Raw genomic sequence first — 17,368 nt, 5'->3', positions numbered from 1 at the left:
ATATGAAAGTTATTTGACTGGTGACAGTTGGGGCCTGAGTATTTAATAACTGCATGAATATCGTCACTTCAGCGTACATCTGTTCCTCAATTCCCCAGTTAATCGCAGCTTTAACTGGATTCATCTGGAGCCCCTTAAAAAAAACAAAACAACAAAAAAACCTGTTTATGTGCACAATACTGCCCCTCACAGCAGTGCACAGAACCAAAGGTGATTCTGTTCATTAGCATGCTAGAATCCTCTTTCCACAGTACATAAAACTGACTAGATGTTGCTGCAGGGTTGTAAAATTTCAGATAACAAACAGCTTTCAAAAAACATCCAAGCACTTTGAAGATTCAAGGTTAACGGTCATTTTCCATCTCTCTCATTTGACCAAACGTCAGTTTTTTAAATAATAAATGACAGTGACCACAACTTTCAATCTTCAAAAAGGAAAATATCATAACAGTATATTCATTATATTCAACAGTATATGACTTGTGCGCTATATGTCTTCTGAAGCCATTCGATATGCTGCAGCTCTCAAATTTCATTCTCCATTCCACATATTGGAAAATGACTGGTGTGTCATATTAGATTACAACACATTCGAGAAATAGTTGTGTTTTGGTGTCAATGACATCAAACCTGGCACTGCGCAAGAATGTGTATTTTTCATTTTGCACGTACATGAATGAAGTGAGATGACGCAACAATACTACTTTACTACTTGCTAGTCCTTTGTGAAAAAGAAGTATACTTTAGCAAACGTTTAAAAAGAGTTCTATGTAAATAGTACACTTTAAAATATTATACTTAAGTTTAAGAACTTAAGAATGCAAAAGACAGTTGGTAATTAAACCATTACTGGTAGCCATTGAGTTCCAATTCCATTGCTTCACTGCTCCTCTATTAGGTCATCCGAATACTTGCCTACTTTTTTTTTTTTTGCTCAAATTTTAATTTTGGGGCTCTTTAATTAATGAAAAACAGTTTGTGTGATACCCTCAATCTACAAACCAACACAACTATACATGAACAGATGAATGAATATGTATAAATGACTTGTCGGCATTTACAAATATTCAATTTTCCTATTAAGGCTACATCATGTTAATAATTTTAATAAATTAAGGCTTGCAAAGTATTACAAATGTCTAGCAGATTGGGAATAAACCTGCACCACTTCTCAGTCCTTTTTGCCTCCAACAGCATTCCCACAAAGCACAAAATTTCATTTAGAATATAGTCATTCATCTGTTCTTATAGGGTTTGGGACTATAAGTGTAGCAATCCTTCAATAGGCAAATTGCGATGGTGGCAATTATAGCCGGATACAATTACGAACGCTCAAGTCAATTAGCTGCGTGAATCTATTTGGCCAGGAACTGCAAGTCTTTTATGCCATATTCATTAGCATAGCAAGAGTTCACAGTAGGGAGTCCATTGTGCATGCTGAGTGCAAACCTACCTCCCAGGATATGACCAGCTCATGCCTGCGGCCGTTCCCCCCTCTCACGTTGGCAGGGGCTACTGACGGAACTGCAGACACAGAAATACTGCAATGTAATAGTGCATTATATTATTAGCTTTTAGTAGCTAAAACCTCTATGCAAAAATGCAAGTGCTGCATTACTTGCTAATGATTAATTAATGATTGTCTGTATAGAGGAAAATTCACTCTATAGGTGTAACTCTCAAAACCACGACCGTGAATTACTAAGTAGAGCAACAGTATAGCACTCACTAAACACATCTGACAGGTTGAGTCACACAAACAAGCATTGAAAATAACGCTAATGGGAATAGTTAAACCACAACTGTAAAATACTATAATTATTCTATAATTATTTATCACTTATTTACTAATTTACACACAAATGTGTAATTACAAAGGCGTTATTTTGTGGGATAATAAATTAACAACTGAGGCTCGTGGGAAAAACATGCTTCTACCTATTTTTTTTTTAATCCAGCAATGTACCTATGTACACATACAGTTTACTGCAGTTCCTAACTGAAATATTAATGACAGTAAACACTAACAACTTTTATTAATTTTCACACAAATTATGATTATTTTTTATGCAGTTCTATTGCACAATACTTTACATTAACATTATATTTAGGCATTTGACAGACACATTTATTTAAATCAACTTGTGTTTAATTCAAGGTACACTTTTTTTCATCAATTCTTGCTATATTGGTGTTGCTAGAACCATGTTCTTTTGTTTGAGCCACTGGATTGCTATACTTGTCATGTGTTTGAGTTCCTGTTTTTCCTTATTTGGTTTAGTTCCTGTTCTAATTATTAGTTAATGATCATTCGTTCTGTTTCACCTGTGATTAATCATCTTGTTTGCTCCTTTGTTTCCTGGCTTTTACAGGTCCTTCTCAAAAAATTAGCATATTGTGATAAAGTTCATTATTTTCTGTAATGTACTGATAAACATTAGACTTTCATATATTTTAGATTCATTACAACACAACTGAAGTAGTTCAAGCCTTTTATTGTTTTAATATTGATGATTTTGGCATACAGCTCATGAAAACCCAAAATTCCTATCTCAAAAAATTAGCATATTTCATCCGACCAATAAAAGAAAAGTGTTTTTAATACAAAAAAAGTCAACCTTCAAATAATTATGTTCAGTTATGCACTCAATACTTGGTCGGGAATCCTTTTGCAGAAATGACTGCTTCAATGCGGCGTGGCATGGAGGCAATCAGCCTGTGGCACTGCTGAGGTGTTATGGAGGCCCAGGATGCTTCGATAGCGGCCTTAAGCTCATCCAGAGTGTTGGGTCTTGCGTCTCTCAACTTTCTCTTCACAATATCCCACAGATTCTCTATGGGGTTCAGGTCAGGAGAGTTGGCAGGCCAATTGAGCACAGTAATACCATGGTCAGTAAACCACTTACCAGTGGTTTTGGCACTGTGAGCAGGTGCCAGGTCGTGCTGAAAAATGAAATCTTCATCTCCATAAAGCTTTTCAGCAGATGGAAGCATGAAGTGCTCCAAAATCTCCTGATAGCTAGCTGCATTGACCCTGCCCTTGATAAAACACAGTGGACCAACACCAGCATCACTGACTGTGGGTACTTGACACTGGACTTCAGGCATTTTGGCATTTCCCTCTCCCCAGTCTTCCTCCAGACTCTGGCACCTTGATTTCCGAATGACATGCAAAATTTGCTTTCATCCGAAAAAAGTACTTTGGACCACTGAGCAACAGTCCAGTGCTGCTTCTCTGTAGCCCAGGACAGGCGCTTCTGCCGCTGTTTCTGGTTCAAAAGTGGCTTGACCTGGGGAATGCGGCACCTGTAGCCCATTTCCTGCACACGCCTGTACACGGTGGCTCTGGATGTTTCTACTCCAGACTCAGTCCACTGCTTCCGCAGGTCCCCCAAGGTCTGGAATCGGTCCTTCTCCACAATCTTCCTCAGGGTCCGGTCACCTCTTCTCGTTGTGCTGCGTTTTCTGCCACACTTTTTCCTTCCCACAGACTTCCCACTGAGGTGCCTTGATACAGCACTCTGGGAACAGCCTATTCGTTCAGAAATTTCTTTCTGTGTCTTACCCTCTTGCTTGAGGGTGTCAATGATGGCCTTCTGGACAGCAGTCAGGTCGGCAGTCTTACCCATGATTGCGGTTTTGAGTAATGAACCAGGCTGGGAGTTTTTAAAAGCCTCAGGAATCTTTTGCAGGTGTTTAGAGTTAATTAGTTGATTCAGATGATTAGGTTAATAGCTCGTTTAGAGAACCTTTTCATGATATGCTAATTTTTTGAGATAGGAATTTTGGGTTTTCATGAGCTGTATGCCAAAATCATCAATATTAAAACAATAAAAGGCTTGAACTACTTCAGTTGTGTTGTAATGAATCTAAAATATATGAAAGTCTAATGTTTATCAGTACATTACAGAAAATAATGAACTTTATCACAATATGCTAATTTTTTGAGAAGGACCTTTAAGCCTTCAGTTTCTAGAGTTTCTTTGTCCTGTATTATCTTGAGTATGTTCTCCTAGTGATTCTCCTGTCCTTTGAGTTTAAGTTGGAATTAAAGACTATTTATTGGAATTCTCCAGCGCTGTGCACTTCTCTACAGCCACCAACCGTTACAATACTATGACCTCAAAATTATTTTCTATATATTTTCTGTTGGACTTGTAAACTAATACATAATGATGTTTGTATCACATAATAAGCTTCAAATGTATGACTTTTACGATGTAGTAAACTTGCTGTGTAGCTAACCTGGTATAGCATTGCACTTGTGATGTGGAACACTCGAGGATGATTCCCGTGAAAAACAAGGCACGATAAAAGAGACCAAAGGCTTGTTAACGCTCAATTAGATTTAAGGCAGAGTTTAGAGCAGGAGGTGCATTTTTGTAACAAGATTTTAAAATGAACTTTTTAGGGCCAATCACTGGACATTTCATTTCAGAATTGCTAGAATACTAGTCTAAAACCAGGGACACTGCCACGGTTTCTGGGCAGTGTGCCCCCTCCGTACAGATCGCATTCCGCGTTCCTCTCGGTAAATTGCGTTTCGGGTGGGGTGGGGGGTTCCCCCTTGGTAGAAATCGTGGTCGCATTCCCCTTGGTCGAAATCTCCATCGTCGGGCCCTTAGAATCGTCCTAACCTCCCCGCCTCTTACGGTGCCCCTGTCTACAACAACCAATGTAATAAAATGTTCCCACGTTCACTTGTTTTGGTTAAAACTGAACAAACTTTTAGCACCACTCACTGGACATTAACTTTGAAAGTGTCGCGAAACGTGCAAGAAGCAACATAATATTTTGCTGTAATTTTACCACATTCATGTTTTTCCAATGAAGCTGGGTTGAAATTATATGTTATTGCCCTTTTTCATACAACAACAGTTCAAAGTTTGGGTCAGATCTAAATTTAGGTCACTATTATAGGGTAGGGTATAGGGAAAATCTTCCCTTCCATTGTAGCTCTCCGATCTTACTCTTTCTGCACATTTGAACAAATGTGCCATGTTCACACATGACACAGACGAACAAGTGGTGTTTTGGCATCAGTAATCTCAAACCTGGTGAGACACGTTGAGATGCAAACATTAGGAACTTTTTAAAATCTGAATGGATGATTAGTCAAACATATTTTCTGTTCTCATCTTGTACAATGTCATATCGATTTAATGCATAGGCCACTTTTATTGTGCTTTTAGTTTTGTCAAGCTCAGTGGCTGTGGAACCATCACTGTATGGAAACACACGCTGTGAAGATTCTTCAAAAACTCTTGTTTTGGACTCCACGGCTAAAAATAACAGCACATGGGTTTTGGCATGAGGGAGTGTAAATAATGAAAGAACTACTCCTTTAAGAAACAAACAAACGAACGGTGGCATATGATGACAAAATACAGTAATTCAATGGACTTTAAATAATGATAAAAAGTAGCTGTCATTATATTCGTATTTTGGGACATTTTGTTGCTGCGTAATCGGGCAGGCCTGCTGAATGTTTTTGAACCAAAGCGTGCTGAAGCGAGGGTTTTGTTCTCCGTAAATAGAGAATTCTGCAGCCTCTTTGCCTGAGGGCACAAGTGCCTTTCTGCTTCAGCTCAAACACAAAAACTTGTTTAAATTCATGTAAGCGGCTTATTTTCCACTTCTCCTCCAATTAAAATAGAACCAGGGTCACCCTGTATGTTCAGATGGGTGACGGCAGTCGTAAAAATGTGTCACAACATGCAGCTACACGATCCCCCGAGTGGAGGATAAACGAGGCTTGATAGAAGACTGTTTGTTTATTTAGATTTCTGTTCTTTTGGAGGGCGTTTAGCTCAGTGACATTCACGGGTGAATTAACCAATGACAGATACCTGCTTCCTTAGTACGGACCGCTCTGGAGGGGGTGCTCGGGTCGCCTGTGCCTATGCCGTTCGTGGCCACCACCCGAAACTCGTACTCCACCCAGGGGTTGAGCTCCACTGCCATGGCAGACTCCATGTTTCCTGTCACCGGCTCTGGATCTAAGGGGGATGTGGAACACAGCGGAGAGATACCAAAACAAGTGAGGAATCAATACAGCTTAAAACACAAGCATAGATTTAAGATTTGACATCTACTGAGACTAAATCCTTGTAGACTGGAGGGTTTTCAAAGTAATGTAGAGATATATAGTATGCTTGAGCTAAACACACACACACATATTACATGTGGGACATTCCATAGGCGTAATGGTTTTTATACTGTACAAACCGTATTTTCTATCACCCTACACCAACTCCTACACCTAAACCCACCCCTTACTGGAAACTTTGTGCATTTTTACTTTCTCAAAAAAACAAATTCTTTATGATTTATAAGCCTTTTGAAATACCTATGTATTAATAATAGGTATTATTAATTGTAATACCGGTAACACTTTAGAATATTGTTTCTTACTTACTGCATAACTAATAAGGAATTATTGAAGAACTAACAGGTAATTATTCATTAACACTTAACTCACTACTGTTAACTACTAAGGAAGATGTGTTAACTAATCATTATGTAATTAAGTTTTATGATTGTGTTAAGTAAGAATTGGCTATTCAATAACTAATGTATTCTGTCATACCTCCTGAAGAACTACTATTAATTATCTGCTAGTTAAGGTTCAAGAAAAATAACTATGAAGTAACTACTAATGAACAGTCATACACAACTACACTGAGTTGTGACCCTTTCATATAAATGTTATTAGCAGTAGTAGTAGTAGCAGTATGAAAGTGCAATATAAATAAATTAAATAAATTTTATAGTGGTTTTGCCTGTGTAGTGAATTGTTTTGTGAGTGTGTTTTGTAAGAAATCAGTTTCCGATAGGAACCCCACCACCACAGTGTCATGCGATAACTTAATTTTTATATTTTATGTACAATACTGTATGTGTGCCTCCTCAGCATATACCATTTTACCATTAATTAAATTAATGTATGTAAGGCAAGGACTGAGGGAAAGTGAAAATACAGCTAACCCATTAGTAATTAATAAATAATTATCAAATAATTCTGCAGGACTTATTTCGAACGTGCAACAGTAGGCCTATTCTAAAGTGAAAATATTGGAAACCCATTAGTAATTATTAAAGAATTATTAGATAATTCCGCAATAATTACTTAGAACCTGAAACAGTATTATAAAGTGAAAATATAGGGAACCCCAGGGTGCGAACTACGGGGGAGCTAGGGGGAGCTCGGCACCCCTTAATAAGACATGGGCTCCCCTGAAAACGTGATTTGAGAAATTCTGGAGGGTCTCAAAAAATATTGACAATGTGTTATTTTGACGTGCAATTTCAGTTTTGTGTAATGTGATCATCGTGGATTATTATGTGTAAAATTGCAAAAATATCATTCATTCATGCATGACGGCGATTTAAACCTAATTCACTTCAATAAAGATAACTATACATGCCATTCTTGTCATGAGCATCAAGGTGTGGGGGCGCTGCGGTGCAAATTCATTCCACTCATGTTTAGTACGTTAACTCAAAGATTCGTAGGAAAAATATAAACGTTGGATTCAACATTGGCCGTAGATCTGCGCGCGCAGTCCTTGAAATCCATTCTGCAGTTAGCATCATATAGCCACCATGGCAAAAAGAACACAAGGCGGTTTAATGGCACGACCGATTCACCTGCTGCAAGCACTGCTAGCACGCCTCCCGCAGGGATGACGACTCAAGAAGTAAGTCACTGACCAGGTTTCCATCCAAGGATTTTTTTGCGGAAAAATATTTTGCGCTTTAAAATATTTACGATATAGCTGATGGAAATGCCAATTATCGATTCAATTTCTCATGTGTCGACAAAATCTTTTTCCGTTTAACTTTAGTGCATAAATTCCAGATAATAAAAAATTGTACACTTATGGATGACAGTATACTTTTGCCAGTAGAAAGAATTTAATTTGATATATATATATATAGGTATTATATTATGTATATATATATATATATATATACATACATATATCCATTTCACCCAAAATGTCACTAATGCCCATCTGGTTCTCACCGCTCGTATTCAAGAGTTTTTAAGAGTTATGTACAATTATAGTAATGAGTCCGTTTGGGTGTGCAGCAAACAAAATGCATATTTTATTTCCATTATAGGCTAATAATAATAGTAGTGGACTGTAACAAAGTTACTACTGTAGTAGTACTTTGTACTTGTCCTTTTACTCAAGTAATTTTGAAAATGAATAGACCTACTTATAATTTTACTGGAGTAATATTTGGTCACACTTTATATTAGGTGGCCTTAACTACTATGTACTAACATCAAAAAGTAAGTACAATGTACTTATTGTGGCCATATTGCATTGCAAAACAATTTTGCTGCTATTGAGGTGGGATACGGGTAAGGTTAGGGACAGGTTTGGTGGTATGGGTAGGTTTAGGGGTGGGTTAAGGTGTAAGGGATGCGTCAACAGTTTAATTATAAATGTAATTACAGAAAATAATTACAGATGTAACTACATAATGGTATTTTTAAAAATATAAGTACAATGTAAAAACATGTATGTACACAATAAGTGCATTGTATCAAATGATTAATTTAAATGTAGGTACATAGTAGTTAAGGCCACCTAATATAAAGTGGGACCTAATATTTTATTGGAGTATCTGTACTTTTACTCAAGTACTTGATTTGTGGGCCACAGCCTGATTATTATAGTGACTATTTGCGTATAACTGTTCATTAGTAGTTATTTCATAGTTATTTTTCTTGAACCTTAACAAGTAGATAATTAATAGTAGTTCTTCAGGAGGTATGGCAGAATACATTAGTTATTGTTTAGCTAACTGTTACTTAACACAATCATAAAATTGTATTACATACTGATTAGTTAACACATCTTCCTTAGTAGTTAACAGTAGTGAGTTAAGTGTTAATGAATCATTACCTGTTAGTTCTTCAATAATTCCTTATTAGTTATGCAGTAAGTAAGAAACAGTATTCTAAAGTTTTACCGTAATACCTATGTCATACCCATGTCATTATGCAAATTTGTGTCCTCATCACAAACACACACACACACACACACACAATACAAATTGTGAAATACATACATATATAGAGAGACACACACACAGAAAATTACACATAGTTTCAGCAACTCAAAAAATTATCATTACTGTAATGTGAAAACAATCTTTTTAAAATGTATCCTGCTTAATGTTTCCAGAAAGTTTTAAGTTGTATTCAAATAAACAAAAATTTTATTCAGTACAAGAAACACATGAAACAATTAGACTGAAATGCATTAGAATTGACACATTATCATCATTATTATTTTAATAATTATTAATGATAATAATAATAATTATTATTATTTTTATTATTAATAGTACTATTACAGTAATAAGAATGAAACTTTTTACATTATTGTTGGTGACTTAAATAGCAGAGAACGGTTTTATGTTAAATTCTCCAAACATATCACAATGCAGAAAAAAAGAAACTGGCTAAATTTACACATATCATTATTTTTCTTTCAGATTTATTTTTAATTTTTTATCTTTATTGTACATAGACAGCTTACTTAAAAGACAGCAAAAAAAAAAAAAAAAAACTCAAATGCAACTTTACAAGTGACTGATTTGGAACAGTGCAAATGTTTGTCATTAGCATATGATGTTCTATAAGCATAAACACATTCCATGATTATTATTTAGCCAGAATAAACAATTATGCTGCCTATGTTTTGGAACAGCCTTTGCATCGAAAGCGCTCTTATGATGCTTTAAATGCTTCAGCTCACTAAGCTGAGGAATGGAGCTAACATCTAGTTTTCTAACATCATAGATCGATTTTGAACAACCTAAAAAGTCATTACTGGATTTTTCTTCTAAAACAGCTAAGCATAAAGCTTTACATTACTGCAACAACGAGGAATGCACAATGCTTCTGATTTAAAGAACAATTTAAACAGCAACAGTCTCTCTAAAGACTCAGTTTTGATGGCCATGCCCATGTCATGAAAAAGAAGTGTGCTGCTTAAATGTATTGAATGTGCACTTCTAGTGTAATTAAATAAATAATAAAAAAAAACTACTGACATGTAATATACACTACATTCTAGAAAGTGCCCCAATAAAGTCTTTATTTATTTTACTTTAAAGTTTACTTTAATATACAACTTTTATATTTTGTCAAGCTTTAAGGATGTACACTTATTAGTACATTCACTTATCAAGTGTGTTATTCAATATTACAACTTGTGTAATTACAGATACTTATGAAGATGTCCTTACGTAATACTTAAAGGGTTAGTTCACCCAAAAATGAAAATTCTGTCATCAATTACTCGCCTTCATGTCGTTCCAAACCTGTAATACCTTCATTCATCTTCGGAACACAAAGTAAGATATTTTTCATGAAATCCGAGATCTCCCTTACCCTTCATAGAGAGCAAGGATCCTACCACGGTCAAGGCACAGAAACATAGTATGGACGTTGTTAAAATGGTCCATGTGGTTCAACTGTAATTTTACAATGCTACAAGAATACTTTTTGTGTGCAAAGAAAACAAAAATAACTTTATTCAACGATTTCTTCTCTTCAGGGACAGTCATCTGCTATTATAGATGCATGTGCATTGCGTTCCTATGTACGTAAACAAGGTGAATCGCATGCATGTTCTACGTCAGCAGCACCACCACGCGCATGTGTCGATAATGGTGGAGGACTGTCCAGGAAGAGAAGCAATTGTTGAATATTGTTGTTATTTTTTTTTTTTTTTTGTGCACAAAAAGTATCCTCGTAGCTTCATAAAATTATGGTTGAACCATGGACCATGAAGGTCTTATGGGTTTGGAACGACATGAGGGTGAACAATTAATGACAGAATTTTCATTTTTAAAGTTCAGCTAAATGCATTTAATATAACTTTACACTATAATTTATTTGATTTAATTTCATTTAGCATGCAGCTAAGATTATGAATACATTGAATTCAGTTTGGACTTGAGTATAGTCTTTTAAAGTATATTATTTCCATAATAAGTACTCTTTTTAAAAGAATGCTGAAGCATACTTTTTTCATACATATACCCAGTGTATTACAGCTTCCGTTTCTCTGTGTAATTGAGCTTTGAATAAGAGACTGAGAAATGTTTCCATCACTTCTAGTAAAGTGAATTTGTTATTTTGATTTCACTCATGCTTTGCTCAAGTCAATACATAAGAGACACCAGACACAAGATTATGTTTGCCCAGAGGAATGGCTCCTCTTTCTACACACCTCATTTCAGTCCAGACACACACTTGGCTGAGGACCAAACCTCTGGGCTAACTTCTGTCTACAGTTAACGGCTGTACATAACCTGTGGGACCAGAGCTCTACTCCAGGCGTGAGACTGTGAGATGATAAACTCCCAGATGCTCTCCACAAAACTTCTCTCTTTCCACCCCTCCGGCTTACCCTGCCTTATCTCACTGTTTCTCTTCTTCAGCCTCTCTATACTTTCATACTTCAGGTTTTTCTTTTTGCTGCCCCTCTTTGACCACACCTGCATTGATTTCCTTGGCATTCCTCTGACTTTTAGTGTGCTTTCCTGGCATGTCCAAAACTACATTCGTATTGCCACTGGCTCTTGGGCTTTTAAAATATTGCTTTTTAAAAATTTGTACAGTATGAGAATCCTGACAGGTGCAACATTAAAATAAATAAATAATAAAAAGTGGCTTGAGCAATGGTGTAAGTTTTAGATATATAAATAAATAAATAAATATATACTGTATATATATATATATACATATACTCTATATATATATATATATCGTATTGAAGTTTCAGTGCAAATGGCATATATATTTCACCATGAATTCCATGGCGGTACACTTTAACTATATTTCAAAGACATTAGAGGTAATTATTAAATTACATAGATAAACAGGGACTTTAATAACATTGCATAAATACAAACATTAATATGGAGTATGTCCTCCTTTGCAACTATAACAGCTTCCACTCTTTTTTAAAGGCCACAAGATTTTGTAGTATTTCTGGGAGAATTTTTGTCCATTTATCCAGTAAGCATTTGTCAGGTCATGCACTGTTTTTGGACAAGAAGGTCTGGCTCTTAATTTCCATTCCATTTCATTCCAAAGATGTTTAATGGGGTTGAGATCAGGGCTTTGTGAGGGCTAGTCAAGAGCTTCCACACCAAACTCATCCAACCATGTCTTTATGGACCTTGATTTAATCACTGGGGAACAGTCATGCTGGAAGAGAAAAGGGCCTTCCACAAAGCTGTAAGCAGAGCATTGTCCCCTGCACAACCCCTGAGAAAACAGCCCCATATCCCTCCTCAACCAAACATCATATTTGACACATTTCAGTCAGGCAGGTAATGTTTTCTCAGCAACCACCAAATCCAGACTCGCCCATCTGATTACCAAACAGAGAAGCGTGATTTGTCACTCTACAGCAGTGCTTCTCAAAGTCCGCACTCAAGTCTGGATCCAACAGACTTATGAATGAATGAGTACAAAACAGCGTTTCCAAAAACCTATCACTGTTGACTGTCTGAGCATATGAACATGAATGTAGTTCATCTGTAAATATGCACATAGTTACACAGACAGACATTTGTGCTGCATGATATATAAAATAAAGTAATATATTTCACTGCTGTATAACAGCCTATTGCAGTTATCAATTCAGTTGAAGTGACTGCAGGTTACTATTTCGGTAGCAGAAAATACGTAAATGAGAACTGCTTTATTGGGCATTTAGTTGTATAACAATACAGTACTGTTACAGTTCAAAGAGTAAACACAAGTACGACCTGGTGACGTGATGAATATGATAATTAAGCATATAGAAAGTTGAATTGTTATATAAAGTTATAAGCATGTTTATTAAAATTAAGTTTTGTAATAATTATTTTGGGCCTTTTGACTTTGATGATAATTCAGATTCGGACCTTTGAATATAATCGTTGAGAATCCCTGATGTGATGTGAGGCTTGCATAACCAACCAACCAACCAACCAACCAATCAACCATCAATCCATCCATCCTAAATTACATTTTAAATCAGTCTTTTAATCTTTTGTTGTGGTATAAAAAATTAAAGACATTCTTAAGTACACATTAACCATATTTTAAAGGGGTGTGGAGAGAGAGTGGTGTTTATAGGTGCTGATGAGGGACTGCAGGTGCAGGTGATTAGAACTCAGGTGACTGTGATCTGGTGATTGCTGTTGACAGCGGTGACTGTGACTCTCTGATACTACCCATCATGCGGCGACGGGGGCAACCACGGCCTCTGGGTGCGGGACGATCAGGATGGATATGATGGAATTCCTGCAATAACATAAGATCAAGGATATCATCCCAGGCCACCCAGGATTGCTCTTCGGGTTCGTAGCCCTCACAGTCCACGAGATATTCCAGCCGGCCTCCCCATCGCCACGAGTCCATGATGTTGCGAAACTGGTATATAGACGGCTGGCCCAATATTTCAGGAGGATCCGGCTCGTGCTAATCTGGAGTGAGAGAAGAGCATAGTTTGAGCACGGAAACGTGGAACGTGTAGCAAATTCGATACCTGGGGGGTAGTTGGAGCTGGTACGTGACCTCGTTGATCTGCCTCTGGATCTTGAACGGACCAATATAGCGGAGACTCAGCTTCTTACAGGGCAGGCGGAGTCTCAGGTCGCGGGTGGATAACCACACCTGGTCTCCAGGGTGGTAGATGGGAGTTGGAGCACACCGGGCATCTACCAAGCTCTTATGTCTCCGCACTACCTGCTGGAGGTGGATGTGTGCTGAGTCCCACACTCTCTCGCTCGCCCGGAACTAGCAGTCTACAGCTGGAACCTCCGACGGCTCTCCCATCCAAGGGAAGAGTGGGGGTTGGTAACCGAGTATGCACTGGAAAGGCGTGAGGCCTGTGGTGTTCTGTCGGAGGGAATTTTGTGCATACTCGGCCCACAGGAGGAAGCGGCTCCAGCTGAACTGATCTTCTTGGCAGTAAGCCTGGAGGTATCGTCCGAGTTCTTGGATCTTTCGCTCAACCTGGCCATTTGTCTGAGGATGGTAACTGGAGGACAAGCTCACAGTGACACCTAGTATGCAAAAGAAGGCTTTCCCCACATGGGAGATGAACTGTGGACTGCGATCCGATACTATTTCTTCTGGCACTCCGAAGTTCCTGAATACCTGATGGAAGAGGTGTTCTGCAGTCTCCAAGGCTGTTGGCAGTCCACGGGGAGGTATCAATTTGCATGCTTTAGAAAAGCGATCCACTGCTACTAGTATGCAGGTGTTACCTTCCGATTCAGGGAGATCAGTTACAAAATCTATTCCCAGGTGAGACCAGGGTCGACGAGGAATGGGGAGAGGTACGAGCTTGCCCACTGGCAGATGACAAGGAGTCGAGGACATGGCACATACGGAGCAAATGCGGACGTACCTGATGACATCATGGGACATACTGGGCTACCAGTACCGAGCTTGGAAGAGCGAGAGGGTCCGTTGGCTGCCTGGATGTCCAGAGCTCGGTACATTGTGAACTGAGCCCAGAAGGGATTGTCGCTGGGATGATGGAATGAAAGTCTTCCCTTCTGGGCCTCCCAGAGGAGCGGGTTCAGTGATAGTGGCGGTTCTGATGTCCTTGTCAATGTTCCAGAAGATGGGGTTGACAATGAGGGCTGGAGGGAGAATCGGTTCGGGGTCCGCAGGAGTATCAGGAGAATACAGACAAGATGGGGCGTCAGCTTTGCAGTTACGGTTTCCAGGACAGTAGGTGATGGTGAACTCAAACCGGGTAAAGAACAGAGTCCAGGGTACTTGTCGAGGGTTGAGCCTCTTGGCTTCACGGAGGTATTGGAGATTCTTGTGATCAGTGATGACTGTGAAAGGATGGCCAACAGCTCCCTGTTTCCGATGTCATAATTTTGCTCCACTGGGGTTAGTTTCTTAGAATAATATGCACAAGGCTGGAGGCTTGCAGGCTCACCAAACTGCTGGGACAGCACAGGCCCGACTCCCGTGGTGGAGGCGTCCACTTCCACCACGAATGGCACATGAGGATTGGGATGGCGAAGGATAGGGGCTGTGCTGAATGCGGTCTTGAGGTTCTCGAATGCTTCGTGGGCGTTGGGATTCCAGTACCAGAAACTTGATCTCCTCCTCATGTAAGTTGCTTATCTGAAGCTTCATTGGAGGAGACTTAAACTTCACATACTCACGTCCAAGTGGCTTTCCTTTGATTGTCTCGACTCGGAGCTCCCAGGCATGCCGCTGATGGGGCAGGTGAAGACGACTTAGGAGGTCTTGGGAGATGAAGTTGCCCGAGGAGCCCGAGTCGACAAGAGCAGAGGCTGTAACAGATTGGACTGGAGTGAGTAGTTGTACACTCAGCACAGAAAGCTTGGAAAGCATGGGTCAATCTGGAGTGTGCTCACCGCTGGACGTGGGGGTCTAACGGGGCAGGACTTAATGAAGTGGTCAGGAGAGGCACAGTAGAGGCACAGTCCTGCTGCCAATTGGCGGGCACATTCATGGTTAGAGAGACGAGCGGTGTCTACTTGCATGGGTTCTGGTACTGGGGAACCGTTGGCAGGTGAGACAGGCTGGTGAGCGGCTTCGGAGGAGTGGCAGGCAGAAAAGTGTTGGGAGATGCGTTTAGCCTTCTGCATAAAGCTCTCCAATCCGACGGTATCGTCATATATCGCCATCTGGGTACGGATGCTGGTATCTAATCCCTGCCAATAAGTGCTGAGAAGAGCCACCTCATTCCAACCGCTAGCTGCCGCCAGAGTACGGAACTGTACCATGTACTTGTGGTTAGAGGAAGTGCCTTGACACAGGTGCAGTAACTAGTAACTGCAGTAGCGCTCAGGTAGCACATCCAAACACATCCTTAACATGATTAGTAAATGCTTCATAGGAATTAATTATGGCAGTGTTGGTGTTCCATATGGCTCTAGCCCAAGTTAATGCTCTACCTGAGAGAAGCGAGATTAAAAAGGCTACCTTGGAGCGCTCTGTGGGAAACTGCTGTGGTTGCATTTTGATGTACAAGGCCAGTTGTAGAAGAAAGCCGCCACACTCAGCCAAATCACGGCAGCCGGTAAAGCCATGGGACTGGCAGAGGCAGATGGTGGAGTGGTTGGAGCTGGCATGAGCGAGGCACGAAGAGTGTTGTCAATCGGAGATGAAGGCCGGGGATTCATAGAAGTGTCGGTACTGGTCCGGTCTTCTGTCACAAACAGAGTCGGTAACAACAGGTAAGTGATACAACAGGATGGTTTATTGACAGGTAATGCAGATCGTGAGGAGAGAGAGAGGCAGGTGAGTGTCTTGATGCTTTGTCCAATTCGGAGTGTCTTGGTGAGAACTGATATCTGTCTCGTTCACAGAGAAGTGGAAACCGTGAGCTCGGGAGATCTGGAGTCAACGCTGGAGAATCGCTGGAGAGACTGGGTAAGTGCATATGGAGTCAGGTTACTGTCCGGGGTAGTGAACCGTAGACCAGACGATGAGTGTCAGAGAGAGAGTGGGGGACTGCAGGTGCGGGTGATTAGAACTCAGGTGACTGTGATCTGGTGATTGCTGTTGACGGTGGTGACTGTGACTCTCTGACAAGTATGAATATGCTGTCTGAACTCTACAACACACTGAGTTACTGTGTAGTTGCAAAAGTCAAACTCTGCTAAAGTTTGTTGCATCTCCAATGGTCTTTGTTGCTCATGTCGCCTCAAATCTCTTAAATTGGAAATGAATGACTTTGAATGCTTTGTCAGCATGAATGCCCCTTTATGCCTACGCTATTCCCAGAAGAGGAAAGCAGAGTAAAGAACATGAAGTGGTAGCAGTGTTTAAACACTCCAAAGTAAAGATTTTCTTCTCTGTCTCCTTGTTCTAATCTGACTAGGTTCAGCACTTACAGCATCGTGTACACTAATTGTGCCTTATCTCTCTTACTGTCATTCGCGTGGAATGTTCAAACTGAAAAGAACGCTTCATCCATTTAATGTCGAAATCATTGCATAAAATGTTGCTATTATCCAAAGCAGACTGCTAATGTTTGAACAGATGACACAAAATGCTGTTGTCTTTGGATAATAGCGGATAATTACAAGTGGTATTACAGCCAAGGTACCCAAAATAAAGCTATTTAACTCCTGATAGCAATAGAAAAAAAAAATAGTGAGTCTTATTTATCTGACAAATTACTAAAGAATGAGAGCTAATAATTGGGTGAATTTCAAAGAAATATATATTTAGTATAACGATAATATTTGTTATGTTCTTTATGTAAAATATACGTTTCTTTCAATTTTGGGATGAAATGTGACTCATGAGATTCCCACAATTCCAAATGATGGTAAAGTT

The 17,368-nt window shown here is 39.3% G+C and overlaps 1 protein-coding gene across 1 annotated transcript in view; it reads right to left on the bottom strand.

The window, feature by feature from the left end:
* The window catches only part of cntn5 (contactin 5), a gene marked incomplete at its 5' end in the record, with an annotated part of 143,570 nt that overhangs the window by 23,235 nt on the left and 102,967 nt on the right, over nt 1-17,368 (bottom strand). The window contains 2 exons of the mRNA XM_079373669.1: nt 1,454-1,524; nt 5,850-5,999. Coding sequence (XP_079229795.1) covers nt 1,454-1,524; nt 5,850-5,999 — 221 coding nt within the window. The remainder of the gene's footprint in view (nt 1-1,453; nt 1,525-5,849; nt 6,000-17,368) is intronic.

The sequence above is a fragment of the Barbus barbus genome, assembly GCF_936440315.1.
Source record: "Barbus barbus genome assembly, chromosome: 23".
Classification (NCBI taxonomy): domain Eukaryota; kingdom Metazoa; phylum Chordata; class Actinopteri; order Cypriniformes; family Cyprinidae; genus Barbus; species Barbus barbus.
Note: the sequence above shows the minus strand (reverse complement) of the source record. Positions and strands in the feature narration are given on the sequence as shown.